The 20,787-nt window shown below is 39.2% G+C and overlaps 2 protein-coding genes across 6 annotated transcripts in view; both read right to left on the reverse strand.

The window, feature by feature from the left end:
- Positions 1–20,787, reverse strand: part of NBAS (NBAS subunit of NRZ tethering complex) — a 353,391-nt gene that overhangs the window by 173,370 nt on the left and 159,234 nt on the right. For all 5 annotated transcript variants that reach the window (XM_027621826.2, XM_027621829.2, XM_027621828.2 and 2 more), the window contains 4 exons: positions 18,476–18,578; positions 13,492–13,721; positions 10,494–10,606; positions 3,142–3,255 (listed from right to left, as the gene is read on the reverse strand). In XM_027621826.2, the coding sequence (XP_027477627.2) occupies positions 3,142–3,255; positions 10,494–10,606; positions 13,492–13,721; positions 18,476–18,578 (560 nt within the window). The remainder of the gene's footprint in view (positions 1–3,141; positions 3,256–10,493; positions 10,607–13,491; positions 13,722–18,475; positions 18,579–20,787) is intronic.
- On the reverse strand, positions 15,311–16,416 carry LOC113937495 (non-histone chromosomal protein HMG-14-like). Its single transcript, XM_035728827.1, has one exon. It carries the CDS (start codon positions 16,299–16,301, stop codon positions 15,996–15,998), a length of 306 nt encoding a protein of 101 aa, XP_035584720.1. The 5' UTR covers positions 16,302–16,416; the 3' UTR covers positions 15,311–15,995.

The following is a 20,787-nucleotide window of genomic DNA, read 5'->3' on the forward strand; positions in this document are numbered from 1 at the left end:
TGAACAAGTGGGTAAAGGGGGAAACAACCAAAAACAGCCTAAAAGAATGACCTAGAAAAATATTACAGATGAAACAAAACAAAACAAATTCTTAACTGTCAAGAGTACAGCCTGGCAAGACATCTATTAAAGAAAATGATTCAGATACTTAGTCTGTAAAGGAGAAGATTAATGGTGGCATAACAAGGCTTTGAGTATATGAAATGTAATTTAAGCTATGTCCATAAATTCTCTGACACTCCTTTCTAAAGCTCATTGCCCTTCCCCTTAATGGGAGCTGGTTAGTGATTTACTTTTAACAGAATATGGTGGACATGATGATGTGTGACTTCCAAGACTAGATCATAAAGGACATTACAGCTTCCTCCTCACTCTCTCCTGGATCAACTGCTTTAGGGCAACTAGGTATCATGTTGACAGAACATTTAAGAACCCCTATGGAGAGGTCCATGTGGCAAGGAACTGAGGCCTCTTATCATCAGCCAGGAAGACACTGAGGTCTCCTCCAACTGCCCAATGAGTAAGCCAGCTCAGAAGCAAATCATCCAGGCCCAGTCAAGCCGTCAGGTCGAGCTCATATATACTTCCCTTAAACTCGGGAGGGCCCGTGTGACTGCCTCATTACACGATGACAATGAAACTGCCCAAATTCCAAGGCCTAGATTAGAAAACCCCGTAAAGCTTCTGCTGGTTCCTCTCAGAACACAGACTCTGGGAGCCTTCAGCCACCATGTAAGAATCGCGGTACTCTGCAGCCACCGTATGAAAAGACCACAAGGAGAAACCACACAAAGAAGAGATTCAGCCCTGGCTATTCTATCCCCCAGCTATTTGAGTCTTTCCAGACCAGGTGCCAGATATGTAAGTAAAGCAACCTTTGAGATGAGCCAATCCCTCCCTAGACATTATCTGGGTGCAATTGCATAGAAGATTCTGAACTGCCTGGCTGAGCCCAGTCAACCTCCAAGAACTGAGAGAGACAAAAATTAAATGATTTTGTTTTAAAGTCACTAAAGCTTCGGAGTGGTTTATAAAGCAGCAGTAGACAACCAGAACACCCTAAAAGCCTCAGATAAATGTCACCAGCCTTGCGATTCCCCTTCTTAATTACCCTCCTTGCCAGGCAAAAATATTAGCATTTTATATATATATATTAGCATTTATTATATTATATATAATATATATATGAGCATTTATATTATATATATTATATATATGCTATATATTATATATAGCATATTATTAGCATAATATATATTAGCATTTATTATATTATATATATTATATATATTATTATATTATATATATTATAAAATATTAGCATTGCCTTTCTTCCAAGCTCTATAGTATCTGTATGCAGAATACAGGTACACATCCTGTCCTGTGCTACAGCATAATTATCTGCTTCCTCAGCCCTCTAAGATTCTGAATTCCCAAAAGGAAGACGTTGTGTGTACCAGATCCTTGTATCCCAAGTACCCAGCACAGTGATACTCCCTCACCTGTCTCTGCTTTATTTCTTCATCTGTAAAATGCAGCTAACAAGAGCCTGTTGTACATCATGAAAGAGCTAATATGTAAAAAGAGTAGAGAAGGGGACTGAAAGGTTGTTAAACCCATTAAAAATTCCTACAATTTACCAAGATCACGGGTATTCCTGTTTCCATGTCAACATAACAGAGGGCAAAAATGGAAACTGGTCTTCGTAGGTACATAAAAAATGCTGACAGCATCCCTGAGCTGCTTCACTAGTTTCTGCGAAATTTCATTATGAAAGTCTTCCCTGATGATCAGAGCGCTTCAAAGTTTATAAGGTGCTTTTATAGGCATTAACTCATTCGGGGGTCTTGTAAACATGGAGGGTGAAACCAGGGAGTGTCATTCCCATCTTCCAGAGACAGAAACTGGAGCTAAAGTCGCTTTGCAAGTGTATGGGACAGTCAGGACTGAAGCAGCCTTCTGACCTACATTCAATCTCTCCCCCGTCATCCAAGATGCCTTAGGATGGGTGATAGGTTCCAAAGCTGCAACGGACCCACAGGTAAAGATGATAATGCTCTGCTTTTGGACAACTGACAAAGGAAAATGTACTGAAACTATAGACCTTCAGAATGACTCATCTATATTGAGATTTAAAAACATTAGTAAATGTATGTCCCCTAATACACTAAATATATATGTTTTTTAAAGTTCAAAATGTAAACAGAAATCTTGTTTACTTTTGAGTCTATAATATGTGGTTTGAACAAGTCTAACTTCAAACCACAGCTTATAAAATATTTGGCCAACAACTTTTTTTTTTAAAGGTTTTATTTATTTGAGACAGACAGAGAGAGAGAGAGAGAAGCACAAGCAGGGGGGGTCAGAGGGAGAGGGAGAAGCAGACTCCCCACTGAGCAGGGAGCCCGTTGCAGGACTCGCTCCCAGGACCCTGGGATCATGACCTGAGCCAAAGGCAGACGATTAACCAACTAAGCCACCCAGGCACCCCTGGCCATCAACTGTTCTTGTAGAGATAAGTGTTAAGTCAAAAATACAAAAGAAAATTATTAAGAGACTCTGGTAAGCAGAACAGTGCGGTTAAAGAAGCATGAAAGGTAGAGTCAGAAAGACTTTCCTTGGAAGCCAGGGTCTGCTATTTAACCCTGCTGAGCAAGATACTGGACTTCTCTGATCCTCAATTTCCCTTGTAAAATGAGAAAAATACCATCATCATTACCATGTAATAGAAGATGAAGCACGATCACGTGTGTGAAAACCACACCAAATAGCAAATGCACAAATTCTTCTAAGAAATTGCTTGAATTCAAAAATATCATATCAGATTTGGACACTGAAGGTGAACGGTAGGGCTGACTGTTCTTAAGCTCTCTGGTTACACACACTCATCCCAGCTTCTACTCCTGACCTCATAGTCACCTACTAGCACCCTGAATGAGCCTGTCCTTGTTTAAAGGACAGATGGACCAGCAGCTCAGTATGGGGACACATTTCTCTAACATGCCGATCTTTGCAGAAAAGAGAAATCCTTGCTCAAGAGCAGCATTCTGACACCTGCAAGCACATATTCTGACGTTTGCCCAGGATGATGTCAAGAATGACATGGAAACCTTACTCTGCAATTCAGCATTCAAAACTTACCTGCTATTCTCAGCAACTCGGCAAGGCCCAGAAGCTTGGCGGACTGTTTGTAGCATGTGGGGGACTGGCAGATACACTCCTTGATGAGGCTGATCCTATCAGAGCACAGTCGCACTGTGAAAGAAAGACGAAAGACTTGTAACCAGGGACATCACCCAAGAGTGTCATGATGGTGTAAGCAAACACAATGAAAACTCTTAGCCTCCAGATCAAAAAGAATTTAGAAAGACACAATTATTTTTAAAAAATTAAAATTATTGTTGCTTCTGAATACTGTACAGCTAGGATCCTTTGTTACCAACGTCCTCAAACAGCAAATGCACTGGCATTCTGAAGCTAAGAAAAAGTGTCACCTTTTCAAATGCCACGTAAGGCCTTAGGGAAAATTTTAAAGAACTCAGTATTTGTCTTTGAAAACTTCACATACTTCCTATTACACCAGAGCCCCCAATTATTTTACCCCCTACCCCAAAACCCATTCCATGTTCCAAACATGCATTTTCCACCTCTACCTCAACACCCCAATTTAAAGGGTAGGAATCTTCAAACTGCTCACTGTTCCAATTGATTACCCTTTCTCCAAACAGGTCCAATCTTCTCACTTAGGCCAGATATTAGGAAAATAAAACATGTCCGATCACACCAATTCACATTATGAGGTAAATTAAGGACACTTAAAGGGAGAAAAAACTTCAGTAAAGATTATTCTATATATGCTAGGAAGAAATGGTTATTTATTTAAGGGAGAGGGGTCAAGATGTAAGAAGCATGGCACTACCTGGATGGCAGGGGCCCCATAAATATAACAGTAGCGACTATAACGAGAGGAGCCGACATTACATGAATGGCCTATGTCCCAGGCACTGCTGCAGGGGATTTACATATATTAACCCTACAAGGCAGAACTTGACAAGGCAGGTGCTATCATCTTCAGAAAAAGCAGTAGGGAGAGGTCATTGAAAAAGTGATGGAACCAGAACTCAACCCAGCCCCTTAAATGTTTTTCAAGCCTTCATTCATTTATCCATTGCCAAATCCATGGCTATCTCCCACACATTCTGTGTTCTCCCCAGAACCTTTTATAGGTGGCAGAGGGCCCAGGGATTGGGGAGGTAAAGGAAGAGAGGTGGTGGTTTTTCTTTGGAATGGGCTCTTTTTTTTTTTTTTAAAGATTTTATTTATTTTTATATGACACAGAGACAGAGATAGTGAGAGAGAGAGCATAAGCAGGGGGAGCGGCAGGCAGGCAGAGGGGGAGGGAGAAGCAGGCTTCCTGCTGAGCAGGGAGCCCAACGCGGGGCTCGGTCCCAGGACCCCGGGACCACGACCTGAGCCGAAGGCAGACGCTTAACGACTGAGCCACCCAGGCGCCCTAGAATGGGCTCTTTTAAGTTTTCATTATGATTTAATTTCAAACTTACAGAATGGTTGCCAGACGGTACAAAGAACTCTTTGCCAAGAATAACCAATCATTAATAATTTGCTCCATTTATACTTGCACATGTGCCATCATACATGGGAGCCCCCCCACACACAAGTCCACGTGCACACACAACCCACACACACACACAAGTCCACGTGCACACACAACCCACACACACACACGTCCACGTGCACATACAACCCACACACACAAAGTCCACGTGCACACACAACCCCCCCCCACACAAGTCCACGTGCACACACAACCCACACACACACAAGTCCACGTGCACACACAACCCCCCACACACACAAGTCCACGTGCACACACAACCCCCCACACACAAGTCCACGTGCACACACAACCCCCCCCACACAAGTCCACGTGCACACACAACCCACACACACACAAAGTCCACGTGCACACACAACCCACACACAGTCCACGTGCACACACAACCCCCCCACACACACAAGTCCACGTGCACGCACAACCCACACACACACACAAGTCCACGTGCACGCACAACCCCCCACACACAAGTCCACGTGCACACACAACCCCCCACACACAAGTCCACGTGCACACACAACCCCCCACACACAGAAGTCCACGTGCACACACAACCCCCCACACACAAGTCCACGTGCACACACAACCCACACACACACAAGTCCACGTGCACATACAACCCACACACACACAAGTCCACGTGCACACACAAACACATGTCTGTTTTTCTGAACTATTCGAGACTAAGTTGCATATACCCTGTCCTTTGCTCCTAAACGCTTCAGTGTGCATTGGGTTACTCTGAGATGGCTACTTATACATCTGCCAGTACAGTCATCTTTTGAGGCTTTACTATAAAACGTAAAGTACATGCAGACTTCAATTACTTAGTTTACCATCATGACAGCCAACATCGACATTTGAGTCTAACTTTGGTACACTGTGTTATTGTTCCCAGCATTCACTGCACTTATTCATACCCCAAATACCCACCCGACTAACACTGGGCTCAGCAGGGTGATTTCCTGGGCAATGAAATGTGAGTGGAAGTGACACGTGCCACCTCTGAGCCAATGTTTCGTAAGAGTCACCATGGGATCCCATTACTGACCTTCACGCCTCCCGAGAGAATGCCATCCCATGAGGTGCTGCAGAAATGCCTGGGAGCGAGAGAGCAACTTGCTATCACGTGTCACTGAGGCTTTTGAGATTCCTACAAAGCACAGCCTAGCAAAAATTAACTGATATAGAATACTTCAAACTTTTCCCAATCAAAAAAATGGGTTTTTTTCATTCAATATCTGCTGTTTTACGGGGCTTTCTCCTTGTGTGTATTTTAAGAAAATGTGTATTACTACTTCAATATTCCAGATTCAATTACTATGAGAAAGGTACTTTCTACATGTTTCTAATTGGATTTTCAAAACAACACCCATCATAGACCCCATCGTTACCCCACATATATGTAAAAACCTGAGGTTTTCACAGAGGCTTTTATAATAGCTGTATTTGATGAATGCTGGTGCTCTCAGGGAAACTCTAGTTTTAATAATTCTAGTAAGTGGATTTCCTTACTGTCACCATTCTTTTTCTAGCTCCATAAAATCAAAGTAGAAAACTGAAACCATACATAGCAATGGATCCTCATTTTCTCTGAAGTTCCAAGTTTGGTTCTTTGTCTGATTCTTGCCCCTAAGCAAGCCGTAACTACTAATATTTCAAGTACATTAAGTAAATTTGGAGAGTGGGACTCTAACAGAGTGCAGTTGCCATGTTCAAATGTCTTTTTACTTTATTTATTTATCTATGTTTTGAGCCTCTGGACAATCATTATACCAATTCTCTTTTACTGCTTACAGCAGGACATGCTAAATTATATTTCAAAATGTGATTTCTCAGTTAGGTAAATTCAAGCCTTAGATATTATTATATTTCTATGAAGGAAAGGAGTCTTCGACACCTAAAATTCCTTTTCAAATGGAACTAATAATATGGATATGCATGTATGCATCTCTTAACAATTGGAGATCTCTTATTTTCCTGTGGATCTCACAAGTATATATCCAGTGTTTAAAAAAAAATCTGAAACAAATAATACATTATATGTTAAAAAAAAAAAAGATAGTAGGAAGGGAAAAACGAAGCGGGGGGAATCGGAGGGGGAGATGAACCATGAGAGACTATGGACTCTAGAGAAACAAACTGAGGGTTCTAGAGGGGAGGGGCAGGGGATGAGTTAGACTGGTGATGGGTATTAAGGAGGGCACGTATTGAATGGAGCACTGGGTGTTATACGAAAACAATGAATCAAGGAACACTACATCAAAAACTAATGATGTAATGTATGGTGATTAACATAATAAAATTAAATTTAAAAAATAAATTTTAAAAAAACTATAATGCACACAGACACACACAAGTAAACGCATAAAGAAGCATGTGCTGATCAGCTACACACATGCCAAACACTCTCATCACCACCTTATATGAGACACAGACAGTGAATCATGCCCAGTAAACCACAGATGCAAAATATCAATTTCGGTCATTCGTGAACAGCATAAAAGGCACACAACAACATAGGCAGTTACTTGTGACACTGAAGCACAAATCTGAATTGTACAGGTGAAGAAGGTGACAATATGCAGCAGTCACTTAGCTCATGAGTGAGAACACCCAAGTTTCCTTCTCGAATCTTTTACTTTCACGCTGCTTCATCAGTAGAGAATGGTGTACCGTTTACAAATGTAGGTTTGAATTCTAGGTCCACCTCTGTGTGACCTTAAGCAAGCTATTTAACCCCCTGAACTTTGATTTCATCATCTGGAAATTGGAAACAATAATAGTTACTGCTTCATAAGGTATTTTTGAGAATGCATGAATACCTATAAATATACTGAGAACATAAAAATCACTCAGTAAATGTTAGTTATTACTATTACTATGGCTACTGATCTATTCACAGAAATGCTTATGAAGTACAGCAGCCTCTCATGTAAAAATTCTCAATGTTTCAAATTTAACTTTCAGGTCCTTCTAGAGAATCTTTTATGATTACCTCCATCTGAGGAAGGTGAAGCTCAAAAACATGAAGATGCCACAGGGCACACAGCTCAAAGTGGCTGAATCAGAATTTAAACTCATACATGACACTAGTGTGACTCTGTCTTGTCATCAGGGTCAGTCCTTCCAAGTCAGGAAGTGCACCTTATTCCTTTTATCATTTCGGTTTCTGGAACAGGGTAAGAAGCTAACTCAGTGGTTTTTGAATGGAAGGAAAGCAGAGTGGAAAGAGGGGAATGAAGAGAGGAAGAATGAGAAAGCAGGTAAGAGACTCTAACTCCACCACCAGGCAGAAACTAGAAGCTCCATGAGAAGTAACAAAAATGACAGTAGATGACTAGAGCTCTTGCAAAGTCCCAAGCACTGTGCACACATGGCCTTAACCTTTCTAAGCAATTATAGACAGTGCTTCTTAGTATGCCCATTTTGTAGATGAGAAAACTTAAAGAGAAAGCAAGGTCAGATACTTGTCCAGTTACTCAGCAGTAAGTGGCTCCAGGCTGGCTTTACCTGCAATGCTGGGGGGCTGAAAAACTGATTTACCCTATTACAGAAAGAACATGGGGGACAACTGAAACACCCTGAATCTGCTCATGTGAATAGCAAGAATAATTTATTTACACAAAACACAAACATCCAAATTATGGGGAAAGAACACAAATGCACACACACACACAAACACCTCTTAGGAGACTCAAACATAAGGAATCATTTTTGCATAATTCTGTTCTTGTTTTCTATTAACTCCTTAATAGAAGTTAATAGCTAGTGGCTACTAGCTAGCCTTTCCTTGGTGACTAGTAGCAACTCCTGAAGTGTAAGCAAAGGAGGCTTTAAAACAAAGCAAAGTGACAAAATGAACAATGTATGCTATAAAAATACCTGGATTATAAATGTTTAAATATCCAGTTACTTTGTCCAGTATTCCCGATGAATACAAAAGCAGCTTACACCTAAATTGTACCTGCGGCATAAACACAATAAACAGGATACAAAGGCAATATCCCATCTCCCTCCTAGAAGATTTTCTGACATTCATTCTAATAGGAAACTTCAAATCAATATATCAAACTGGAGAGCTGTCAAGACATGAAAGCAAATGTCCTTCTTAAAACACTCTTCAGTCAGGAAATTTCTCAGAAGCAAGAGCAGGATAGCAGGTTTGGTTGCAGATTTTCAAACTCATCAGATGATGTGCAAATACTGTCAGCAAAAATACTGCTAACTGGGCACCACAGAAAATTAAAGCTCTATTTATTATTTCAAGTCAATTGAAATAATTCCTTAGCATTTGCGGGACTGCAAGAAAAGGTTTTGTTGTATTACATTAATTTGCCTGGATTAAATAAGTAGCTAAAATACACACATATACACAGAGTCAAAGCTATAATAACTTGGCCTTAGAAGAGATACAAAAAGGGCAAGTTTCATAGTGCTCTGGACTCCCCCACCACTGAACGCTTAATTGAAAATGTGTTTCAGGGGAGGCAGTTCATGATTTAAGGCATTTGAGAAAAAAATGAAAATATTTTTAGTATCTCTAACTAATCTTCACAACTTTAAAAAGCTTTGGGCTCAAAAATTACAGGAATGATATTATGAAATAGAATGTTCCAGTAATTTGACAATCTCCTTATATACACTTGTTTAAGATGCTACGAGATATGTATAATCATGAAGAAATTATTTCCAAACAATGATATTCAAGGTAACAGTAATACTACCTTGTTCAAGTCTAATAAATTTATCCGACAAGCAGAGCTTTAATTTTTAGTAAAACTACAGTGAAAACCCACATGAAAACATGAGAATGTGTCTAATGACTTTTATCTCCTAAGATCCATCTGACTCAAAACCCTCAAAAACACAGGACAAAGACACCGAGAAACCTGTAACAGGACCCCATTGTCCAAAGATACCAGGAGTTAAAAAAAAGAAGAAGAAGAAGAAGAGTAGGAGGAGGAGGAGGAAGAGGAAGAAGAGGAAGAGGAAGAAGGAGACAATTCTAGTGAAAATTTATCAAAAACCAGAGATGGAAAGAAGTTGACTACACCTGCCCTACTCCCAATTCCAAACATTGCCCGGGTTAAGAGTGAAGAAAAGAGATTATGTGGAAGGCACCAAGCATACTGCTAATAACCAAGCTACCCGCTTCATTTAGGGCACTGAGGTCCAGAGTTCGGGGCAACAGGAAGTCTACCACCCACTTGTGAGGTGAGGTTCAGGACACTGGGAGACACACACTGTCCTCACAGCACAAAGTAGATAATGACACGTGACTGCATATCGGCATGCTTGTTTGGGGTGGTACTTACCGGACTTGTATACTTAGTTAGAAGAACTTGAGCAATGTTAAGATATCCTTAGTAATTAAACTCTAAACAAGAAATTCCTGTCATTCCTTTTAATAAAATAGTATCACATAATTAAAGAATATTCTGTAGTAAGCATAAAAAAATAAACTGTTATCAATACGTACAGCTATTTCTAAATCTACGCAACTGAAACAAAATACAGAAAAAAACTGTACATCAAAACTGATGGAGATCCGAAACTCTAATCCACAATCCCCCATTTGGTTTTATCCAGTGAAATTTACTGATATCATTTCTTTTAATGACATAACTGAGAACTTACAAAATAAATTTACGATAAAATGTCAGCTTTATTTTTTCTTTGGGTTTCTACTAAAGTTTCCTTTGAAAAATGGGTCAGAGGGTCAGATCTACTGCTAATGGATTAAATGACCAAAGGTACTCTTTAATTCAAAAAACTACCAAGGAACTACGCTAGTTGATTCAATGCAAAGTAAGTTAATACTAAGTTAATAATGCAACGTTAAATAGAAACTCACCTTGCAAAGGCAGGATCTTTACCCCAAATTCTTCAAGACATCCAAGGGCTTGGATAAGATCTAGCTCCTCCTGAATGGCAGCTGGCCTATCAGTTATCAGCTGTAAGCAGCACCTAGGGGAAATAAGATCAGCTTTAAATAAAAAAAAAAAGAAGTAACATATGTTTGGCTAAGTTGCCTTTCTGTATTCAACAACATGAGATCCAACACATATTTATCAAAAGCCTCCTACATTCCAGGTATCCTGCTAGATGCTTTCTGCTATCTTACTGAATCCTCATAGCAAGCCTGTATGACAGGCAAATAGCATCACCTGTTTCCTAAGGAGCCAGAATCAAAGCTCAGAGAGGTGTAGTGGTCTGTGCAAGGTTGTACCGATAGTAGGGAATGGTATCACATTACAAAGCAAAATATGTTAACTCTGCCTTCAGAGGTAATAATCATACAGGGAAGGTTTAAAAAGAGAGACAGAATTCAGAAAATTTCCAGTTATTCTTCAGGGAAAGCAGACATCTCGTTTCGGTGACAACTTCGATTCCCAAAGGAAACACGAATAAGATGAGACACTGCACAAAGGACATTTTTCTGATCATAAGGAAAGAGTCCGTTGGTAATGCAGTGCTGAGATGAACACAGGAGAAAGTGACTTCACTAATAAGAATCTGTGACACCTATGGAGTATTTTAAGCACATTTTAAAAAATCCAGACAAAGTGTACTTAAGAAATCTTTTCATTAACAAACTTACTTTCTGAAAGGTGCGTGTGGAGGAATACTGGAACACAGGACTAGAAAGAGGCAGAGATCAGGCCAGGAAGGGCTAACGGTGCTAAAATCATGTATCGTCTGATGAAGATCCCTCAGCCCCAGGAGGCATCTGTATGACTCAGTGACGGATCTGAGCCTACCTTACTTGCAAAATTGTAAAATTTAAACGAGATGAGCCCTAACATACACTGCTGATTCAAGTGTAACAAGGGACAGAGCCTACGTGTGGTATCTACTAAAATTCTACTGCATTACCTTCAAACTCACGAATTCCGAGTTCTAGCAATTTGTACTACAGATAGGCTCGCACATGCCCACATACCCACACATAATTAGGGATGTTCACTACCACAGTGTTTTTAAAATACAACAGAATGAATTTTTATCATGAATTAAATAAATTCTAGAAAGTCAAACAATGGAATATTCTACAACCATCAAAAGAAGAATAGATCAAGCCTAGATGCCCTCACGAAAAAACCTTCAGTATAGATCGTAAGTGAAAATAATGAGATCCAGAAAGGTATGTATAAGTAGTAAGCACTCACCTATGACTTAGGAAAGAAGAGGGTAACGTTTAAGAAAGTATTTTGGAAGGATTCACAGGAAAATGATTTAAAAAGATAGCTGAGGGATAAAGTTAGGGAAACGGGAATGAAAACAGAATTATTGTAAATACATATCCTTTTTTGTATTGTTGAATATTTTTATCTTGTGAATGTATTACTTCCTCAATTAAAAAAACTAGTTCATAATAATTTAATCAGTAAGAATGTATGGGCTATTTTCTATATTAAATATAACTGTGAATATCTAAATATGTCCAGGCTCACAGATCACTATGTCTCGTGTCACCTTATACACATACAACATCTTTTCCAAATTAAGGTGTGTCCTTGTGGGAGAAAAAGGGAAACACTGGAAGTGTAGATTTAAAAATGATCTGTGAGAACACCTGCCAAAAAGATTTAGGTCAAACACAACTCCCAGTTTCAAAAGCTATTCTGTTTGATATTTTCATCATCTGAAATAGAAATGCAATCCCTTAGGAGAGAAGAAAAAAAAATTTACTATTTTTAACAACTCTGTCAAGTTCAATAGCATGGTTTGAGAAAACATGGCTCTCTCTGTAATAAGATACCACTGGGGAAAAAAGTTTCCTTTAAGCTTTTAGCTGCTAGTCATTCAGGGGGAAAAATAAATCTAAATAGCTAAAACAATCACTATATCAAAATAAATTCCAAATGAGCCTAAAATTTCAATGTGAAAATATCACTATCAAAGTAATAAAAAGCAGTATGAAAAACTATTATAACGGTCTTGGGAATTATAGGTCTTTCAAAGGATGACACACAAGACAGACATTATAAAAGAAAATAACAATTAAAATCTTTAAAGATTTTGAAAAGCAATTTGAAAGATAAATCATATAAAAACTTGACAACATGGTTAAAACATGTGAGAGAGGAAAAGGGCAATGTCCTTTATGCACAAAAAGCTCATAAGAACCAATAGTCAGAAGAGGCGCCTGGGTGACTCAGTCAGTCGAGCATCCAACTCTTGGTTTAGGCTCAGGTCATGATTTCAGGGTCATGGGATCAAGCCCAGCATCAGGCTCTGTGCTCAGCAGGGAGTCTGCTTAAGGATTCTCAATCTCTCTCTCTCTCTCTCTCTCTCTCTCTCTCCACACACACACTTGCACACACACTCTCTCAAACAAATAAATCTTTAAAAAAAAAAAAATCAATAATAAAAAGATCAACACTAAATTTCCAGTACAACAGGCCAAGAGAGAAACTGAATTCACAGTCCAGAAATTTCCACCTGAAAGGGATTTCAAATCTTTATCATCTAATCAGGTCCCTCCTCCCTAAACAGAGCACAAGTCATGTAAAGCATACAGCCATTGCCTCAATGTGCTACAAATTCCCAGAACTTGAATTCGCAGGCTAGCTCATGAATCCTTCATAACAGAAACAATGTACAATCTTACAGATAATCAGCAAGAAAGACTGGGAAAGCATGCTGGAGAACAGGGGTTATGGGAAAGTTGATGAATATTCATGATTATCTTTCTGTATTCAAGCAATAAATAACTGTGCCCCATACAGTAATAGTCAATCTGTACTGGTGGCAATATATTTTTTAAAGGAAAGACTAAAACCAACAATGGAATTTGTGTATTCTGACTTGTCCCCTCCCTCTTCTGGAAGAATACAGAATTACTCCACCTGGCCAGATCCATGCAGCTATCAGTGAGGTTGGTAGACGAATTAAAGTACTCTCTGCTGGCAGCCAAAACCAAGTCAATACTTCTTTCATAACTGACCCTGTACTGGGTTTTCCCTTTATGGGCTACACTAGCTGGTGGGTTTATTGAACAGGCGCTGCAGTGCATCATCTGCCCAGCTAAGTGGATATTTTCAAGGCGACTGGAACACAAAAGGCTTTCTGTAAATATCTGGGGAAAAGAAGAAACTTTAATTAGTTAAAGAGGGCAGATTCAGTTCTCAACAAAATGAAGACTCTGATATCCAAATGAAATAAATTAAAAATACATCCATCCTACAGGTAGCAGGTGCACGACCCTGTAAATGCACTAAATGACAATGAAGTACACTGTAAGTGGTTAATTTTATGTTATGTGAATTTCACCTCAATAACCAAATTCATCTTTTAGGAAGAAGAAGTAACTTAACGGAACAAACCAATATGAAGCCTAATACAGTTGACCCTTGAACAGCACAGGAGTTAGGGGTGCTGAACTCACATGCAGTCAAAACTCCCCATATAACTTTTGACTCCCCCAAAACTTAACTACTAATAGTGCACTGTTGACCAGAAGCCTCACCAATAATATGGACAGGCAATTAACACATTATTTTGTATTTACTGTATTCTATAACTGTATTCTTACAATAAGGTAAGCTGGAGAAAATACTAAAATCATAAAGAAGAGAAAATACATTTAATATTGTACTTACCAAAACAAACAAACAAACAAACAAACCCACATATAAGCAGACCTATGTGGTTCGCACCCTTGTTGTTCAAGAATCAACTGTATCTTAATGTGTTACAAGGAATGTCTGAGTAAACTATCTGAAATTCATACTAATTAAAAACAGGATTCCTTAGACATACTGTCCCATACTCAATAGGGTCCACTCTGCTTAAACTATAACCACTGAATTTTTTAAAGAAAATCTTTGAATACAACACATAAAATTTCTAACTGCTTAAAGCATCTGAATTCAGTCTTACAGACTAAACAGCCAAGCTATAAATGTAACATTGATTTTTTTTCCAATCTGCAGACTAAAAACTATTTAAATACGACAAGAGCCACTGATGGAAGGGATTCGTGCAAATATCATTGTATTCTACTGGCAACCAGTAGCATCAATTAACATAACATTTATTGTATAACTGAGAATATTTACTTATACTTAGTCTAGAAAAGTCTTAAACAAAGAGATCTTTAAATATACACTAATAATGTAAACATGTAATTAGTGTAAGAACTTCCCCAAAAATGTTCACCCCTATTAGGCCTCTGCTGGATGAGGATAGCACAGAAATAGAAGCAAGAGATGAAAAGCAGATTTCATGAAGAATCAAGAATCTTCTTACAATTAAGACTACCCAGTTTTCATAGGATCCTCTATTTTCACTACTTTCTAGGCTTCTGGGGAAGGTAGTTATTCTTAGACAGGCCTTTATTAAAATGACTATGATGAGACTAAAATTACTAATAATCTACAAGTGATCTGCTACAAATACCTATTGTGACAGAAAGCAAATTACTAATGAGCAACCCTAATCATTTATGTCTGACAGGTGAAAATGGCTTAGTCCAAGTGACCCAAATGACTTAGATATGACGGTTTCTCTATTCCTTTCTTTTTTTTTTTCTTTTTTTTTTTTTTTGCTTCACAAAATTCTTAATTTTTTATTGGTTGAGGATCAGTACAGACGTTTCAATTTGTACACAATTCTTAACATATGTACCGAAAAATCTAAAAAAAACATGTAGTTGTGATTCTTTTCTAAAAGTTATTCCAGTGACCTTCCAGCTTAAAATTTGGAGGCAAATTTTCCTTAACAGTATATCAAGTACCAAGATCTTCAAATGCTGATACACTGTTACATTAAGTCCCATTAATTCACAATTTAATATCATATATACTACATACTCAGATTCTCAATCTTGCACAGCACATTAACAGAGTTACTAGGAAAACCGGACTACGACGACCAAGATGTTACAGAGTGCACAAGAATTCGGACCGGGAGAGCCAAGACCTAGGAGTGGTTTTCTTTAGGAAACAATTCTACCGAAAACAACATGGGAATAGAAGTAATTTAAAATATTCAAGACATAGTAAATGCACGACCGACTCCAAACTGCCATTTAGTATGCTTGGTATTATAGGATATAAAAACTACCCCAGCTATGGAATGTTGAGCTGACACCCAAGACAATCAAAGCCTCCCACATTCAATATCCCACTATTTCCTGGTTGTACCAAAAAATAAACAACCAGCAAATGATTTCACCTCTTAAAAAAAAGCATTTACACTTAAAAAATGGGATGAGGTGGGATTCCCTCCTTCTTAAAAATGTTTCTAGAGCTACTAAAAAACTTGCATTTACAAAATAGTTGATAAAAATATTCCTCTGGATTGTACAAGAAGGGCGACAGGGACCACTGATAAGACATGGTTTATGGTATTAATCAGACTTGGCTTCTTTCTCTCCTGCTTCATCGGAGGCTGGACTCTCCTCATTTTTAGTTTCTCCGTTTTCTGCAGGTAAGTCTTCTTTCGTTTCTTGGTTAGCCACTTCAGCCTCTTTTCCCTTTGCTCCCCTTTTCCCCTCTGTTTGCACTTTTTTGTCTGAAGATTTATCCTTTCCTGCCGCCTTTTTTGGCTTCGTTTCCACTTTTGCAGGAGCAGGTTTCGCTGACAACCTCGCCGACCTCCTCTTGGGCTCCTCCTTCGACGCCCCCTCGGCGGAGCTGACCTTCCTCTTGGGCATCGTGGCGGCGGGGCGGGCGCGTGCCGGGTGCCTGCGGGCCGCGGCGCGCCGAGACCCTTCGCGAAGCTGGGCTGCCTGGCCGCTACCGCTCCTCCCGCCGCCCGAGCTGCTGCGACCCGCCCTCTATTCCTTTCGTTTATTCAAGTAAGCCATAGTTAATGCCCAGTATTGAGAAATACAAGTCACTCACTCTAAAATTTAAGTTTTTGCTAAAATGAAAAATATAGATTTCTGCTCTACATGCTGTAACGAAACCTTTAACTTTCTCAAAATTGTGCCACTGAGCTTTCAAATCATTTTCCAAGATAGCAACCCCTAATAGCCAAAAGTCAGTAAAACAACATAGCATAACTTAAAAGTTACTAAAATGATATTTAAAATGTAATATTTAAAATGTAAGTTTGAAAAAAAAATGTAAGTTTGCCAAATCCATATTACCTTCCTCTAGAACCATTTCAAGCTGTTATATGCTTTCAAATGTTTTCTCAAAGGAGAGAGGCTAATGGCCAGAAGTCATTAAAATATCAAAGCCTAATAAAAAGGTGTTAAGATGTAACAAAAACAATTTAATATGTCAAGTTGTTATGAGCTAGTTCAAGTGTAATATATTTATGCCAATTTTCCAATCAGAATCAGAAACAGGAAAATAGCAAAATAATACCATTCCAACTTAAAAACACTACTGCAGACATATAAATGATGGTTAAGCTTTGGAGCCCATGTGAATACAGATGTTCTCCTGGAATTGGAATTCAAGTTTCACTTTAGACACAAAAGGGGAAGCTACTGGCAGTTGTATGTACATGGTCTGAGACTATAATCATCAATGTAAACTTCACACTCATTCATTAAAACCTGAAGTCCAAATATAAAACCATTTCTCAACAGTCTATATTAGCACTCTTTTGTTAAAATCACCTTGAATAAAAATACCAACCAATTTCACAAAATAGAGACCTATTTTTTAAACTCATTTTATCAAGGGGTCACACTTGGTGATGTCAGAGCAGAGCAACAAAAGAAATATCCTATAGAATTTCATGTTTGGCTTATTGACAGAAAAACTCAAAATGGAAATCTGCTTTTAAATTATATCTCATTAAAAATGGGTTAGTTGGATAATTTCTCCAGATGAGCTAGGAGTAATTTGGTTAAGACACATACCTTCCAAAAATATTAATTAAATCCCCCTGGGTTACACTCCTCCATCAATTAGCAGCCATTTCTTAAGTATCCTTTGTGTTCTGGACATTACAACATACACTGGGGGCTAGGAGGCTGAACATGAATATGATAATGCCTACCAAGGGGCTCATGACCAAAGGGAAAAATCACACATGGAAACCAGTTACTGCATTTGAAAGAAAGACTATAACAGAGACAAGTTACATGAAAGGACAAAGGCAGGCATCCTGGAGGGCATAATTAGTGAAGTGAGTGCTGAAAATTACCAGGAATTTTCAGATCAAGGAAAGAGAACTAGATCCAAGCACAGGGAACAATGCAGGTGGAGTCACGGGACGTGAAGCAGCATGGTACGTGGAGAGTCAGGGCAGATCTGGTGGACAGGGTGGAGCAGGGGGGACACTGTGTCCCCTGTACTTACAGAGTGGCACAGGGGAGAGTGGACAGGGAAGCTCGATCTGCTGTGGCCTTCTATGCCACGCTAAGAAGTATGGTTACTTTCTGATACAGACACGTAACAAGCAGAAAATTTAAGAAGGGGAGTGTTATGAAAAGGTGTTTTAGAGAATGCTCTGAATCAGTGTAGATTGGAAATATGGAAGCAGGGAGACAAGTTAGGAGGAATTGCAATTTAGCAGAGATAGGACAGATTTGAAAGACTTTTCCCAGCTACATCAATCAAATAGGCAGTAGTGACCACCAAGACCATGGTAGTGAGAGGAGTCCAGGAGTCTGTTTCCTAGCTGAGGATTAGCTTGCCAAACAACTGCTGCTGCAGTGAACGAAGATTGGGGCGGGGGGTGGGGAGACAGGAGGTGAGATATGCGAGTGCTCAACTTAGAAAGCACTCCTCTACTGGATTCACTGCTATGACTCAATAGCATTACGTACAAGTGAGGCTTATGGTCACCACCTCTGTGTCCAGGAAACACACTGCAACAGCCAAACTTTCCAAATTAAAAGCAAGTAACTTCCATGCATCGAGTTACCTCATAGCAAGCATGAGAATCCAGACAGGTGTAAACATTCTGCTGCATAGTTAACATGTCTTGCAGCAACATTCTCCAATGAGACTCACTGACAGGAGGCTGCCTGGTGGGAAGAAAAGAAAATAATTCATGAAATCGCTCTTCGATTGGCCAAAAAAAAAAAAAAAATGGTATCACCATTCTATATGCCACACAGCTCCCAAATGATCAATAGGAAGAATCTCATTTGAATTTCCAGGAAAAAACATCGATCAGAGGGAAAAGTTGAAGGGCTCTGTATCAATGCTAGAGATGCTGCCTGAGCCACCTCGGCACACAGAACTAGAAGAGCATAACAGTGATAATAGCAAAGGTAAACCAAGTGTGAGTTTCCAAGATAAAATAAAGCACAGTAAGATAAAGCAGCTGTGATCTAGCAGAAAAAGCACTCGGAGACAGGAGAACTGGTTTAATATCCATCTTTATCACACTGCAATCCCCACAGGGGATCTTCTTAACTACAACTACACGTGCAGACCTGGAAGGCAACTAGAGGCCACCCCTGACATCAGTCGAGAGGCTGGGGACCCCAAGCTCATCAGCAGGGCAGCACTAGTGGCTCTCCTCAACAAGGAGTCCTTGCAATAGTCCGCAGAGCGACTGACCAAGTGCCGCAGGGGTTATGTTCATCCCACGAGACAGCCAAGGTGCCAGAAGACAGTCCTATAGGGGAGTGGCAAAAGCTGCCCCATCTAATTCAGGAAGGAGTTTCATGCCCCCCCCCCCCAAGAACCAATATCTTTTGTAACAATTCCATAGGCACAGTTCTCAGGGTCTCCTCAAAGACATGCCAGTGACCACACTCAGGAAAGCCCAAAGCATAAAGCCCCTATCAGGTTTTCCAGTTCATTTCCAGTTCCTCCGGGTCAGAAGCAATTTACCAACCAGGGATCAGGTTTACACAACCAATGAGGCATACACAGTCTTGTTGATCAAATAGCATTTTATGTTGGGATCCGTTACAGAGTTAGAGGATTAATGGTTCAGATTCTCCTGCAGCCGGGAAAGGGTTTTGTTAACAAATTCACTGACAGACACATATTAGCTGCATGATCATGAACACTTAATGTTCCTGAATTTCGGTTTCCTCACTTAAAGCCCATCTTGGAGAGTGATAAGAAATGGAGGAGATTAACTCTGATAAAGCACAGGCATTGAAGCAAGATGTTTCTAAGTATAAAAACAAGCTCAATTACCTGTACAGCTCTGAATATGTCTCTTAATTTCTCTGAGCTAGATTCCCTTTTTGTACATTGCGAGGATTAACTAAAACTAGAATGTATGAAAAGACACTCCTCCCATTTTTCTGGTATAAAATAGTATTCAATAAATGTTAATGAACGAATCTGAAAGTTACAAACACATTTCTTTGGTTTCTATAGTTACATAGATGATTACTAATATTGTTTAGCAGAAGGGAGAAAGTGCTGTAATTCTCTCTGCTTCCCCCAAAAGTTCACCTTTGTTGACTGTCTATGAATTTGGAATCATTATTTATGTTTACTTGCTAATCTTGACGTTCTACATAATCCTGAATATCACTGTTTGAAAGAGCATATTTTATTTTGTTTTGTGCTTGTCAAATACCAACTGTCAAATAACAACTGGATGTTTCTTTCCCATGTACCTTTCCCTTTTTTATGCATTAAAAACAGGGCAAATAGACTATAGGCATATAATAGTATTGCCAAGGGAAAAGCATGTATTTGAGATCATTCCTACGAAATTTCTGGTCTTCAGGAACTTTTTCACCTAAAATTTTTAATAAGCATATGCTTCATTTACTTATTTTATATTACACAAAATGAATAATTACTTCTATCTTTATGCAATAAAGCATAAGAGAATACATTTTTTCCTCAGCATACAAACAGAAAAAACAAACTGACATATTTTCATGTCTTCCAGGACAATCCCTGAAGTGTTCCATAAGTTAGACCTTGATATGCGAACTCTTCGGGTGAACTTCAAAGAACTGGAGGGTTCTTTCAGATGTGGCTTGCAGATAAGTTGCAAAATGTTTGATGAAGTGAGTGTCCATCTTGCACCAGCTGGATAAAATCAAACCTAGGCATTGTCTAGCTGAATTCAAATTCTCATAGCCCAGCTGTTCTTCTGGAAGCCATCAATACTGGGACAGATGGTATTAATGTTTTCTCACACATGGCTAGCCATAAGTACAGGTTCTAATTAAAATAAATTATAAGACATTATTTACAATGGCCTTTTCAGAATACATTCAGTAAATAGGAACCAAGAGTAGAACCTGCAGG

This window comes from Zalophus californianus, chromosome 8 (assembly GCF_009762305.2).
Source record: "Zalophus californianus isolate mZalCal1 chromosome 8, mZalCal1.pri.v2, whole genome shotgun sequence".
NCBI classification, from domain to species: Eukaryota; Metazoa; Chordata; class Mammalia; order Carnivora; family Otariidae; genus Zalophus; species Zalophus californianus.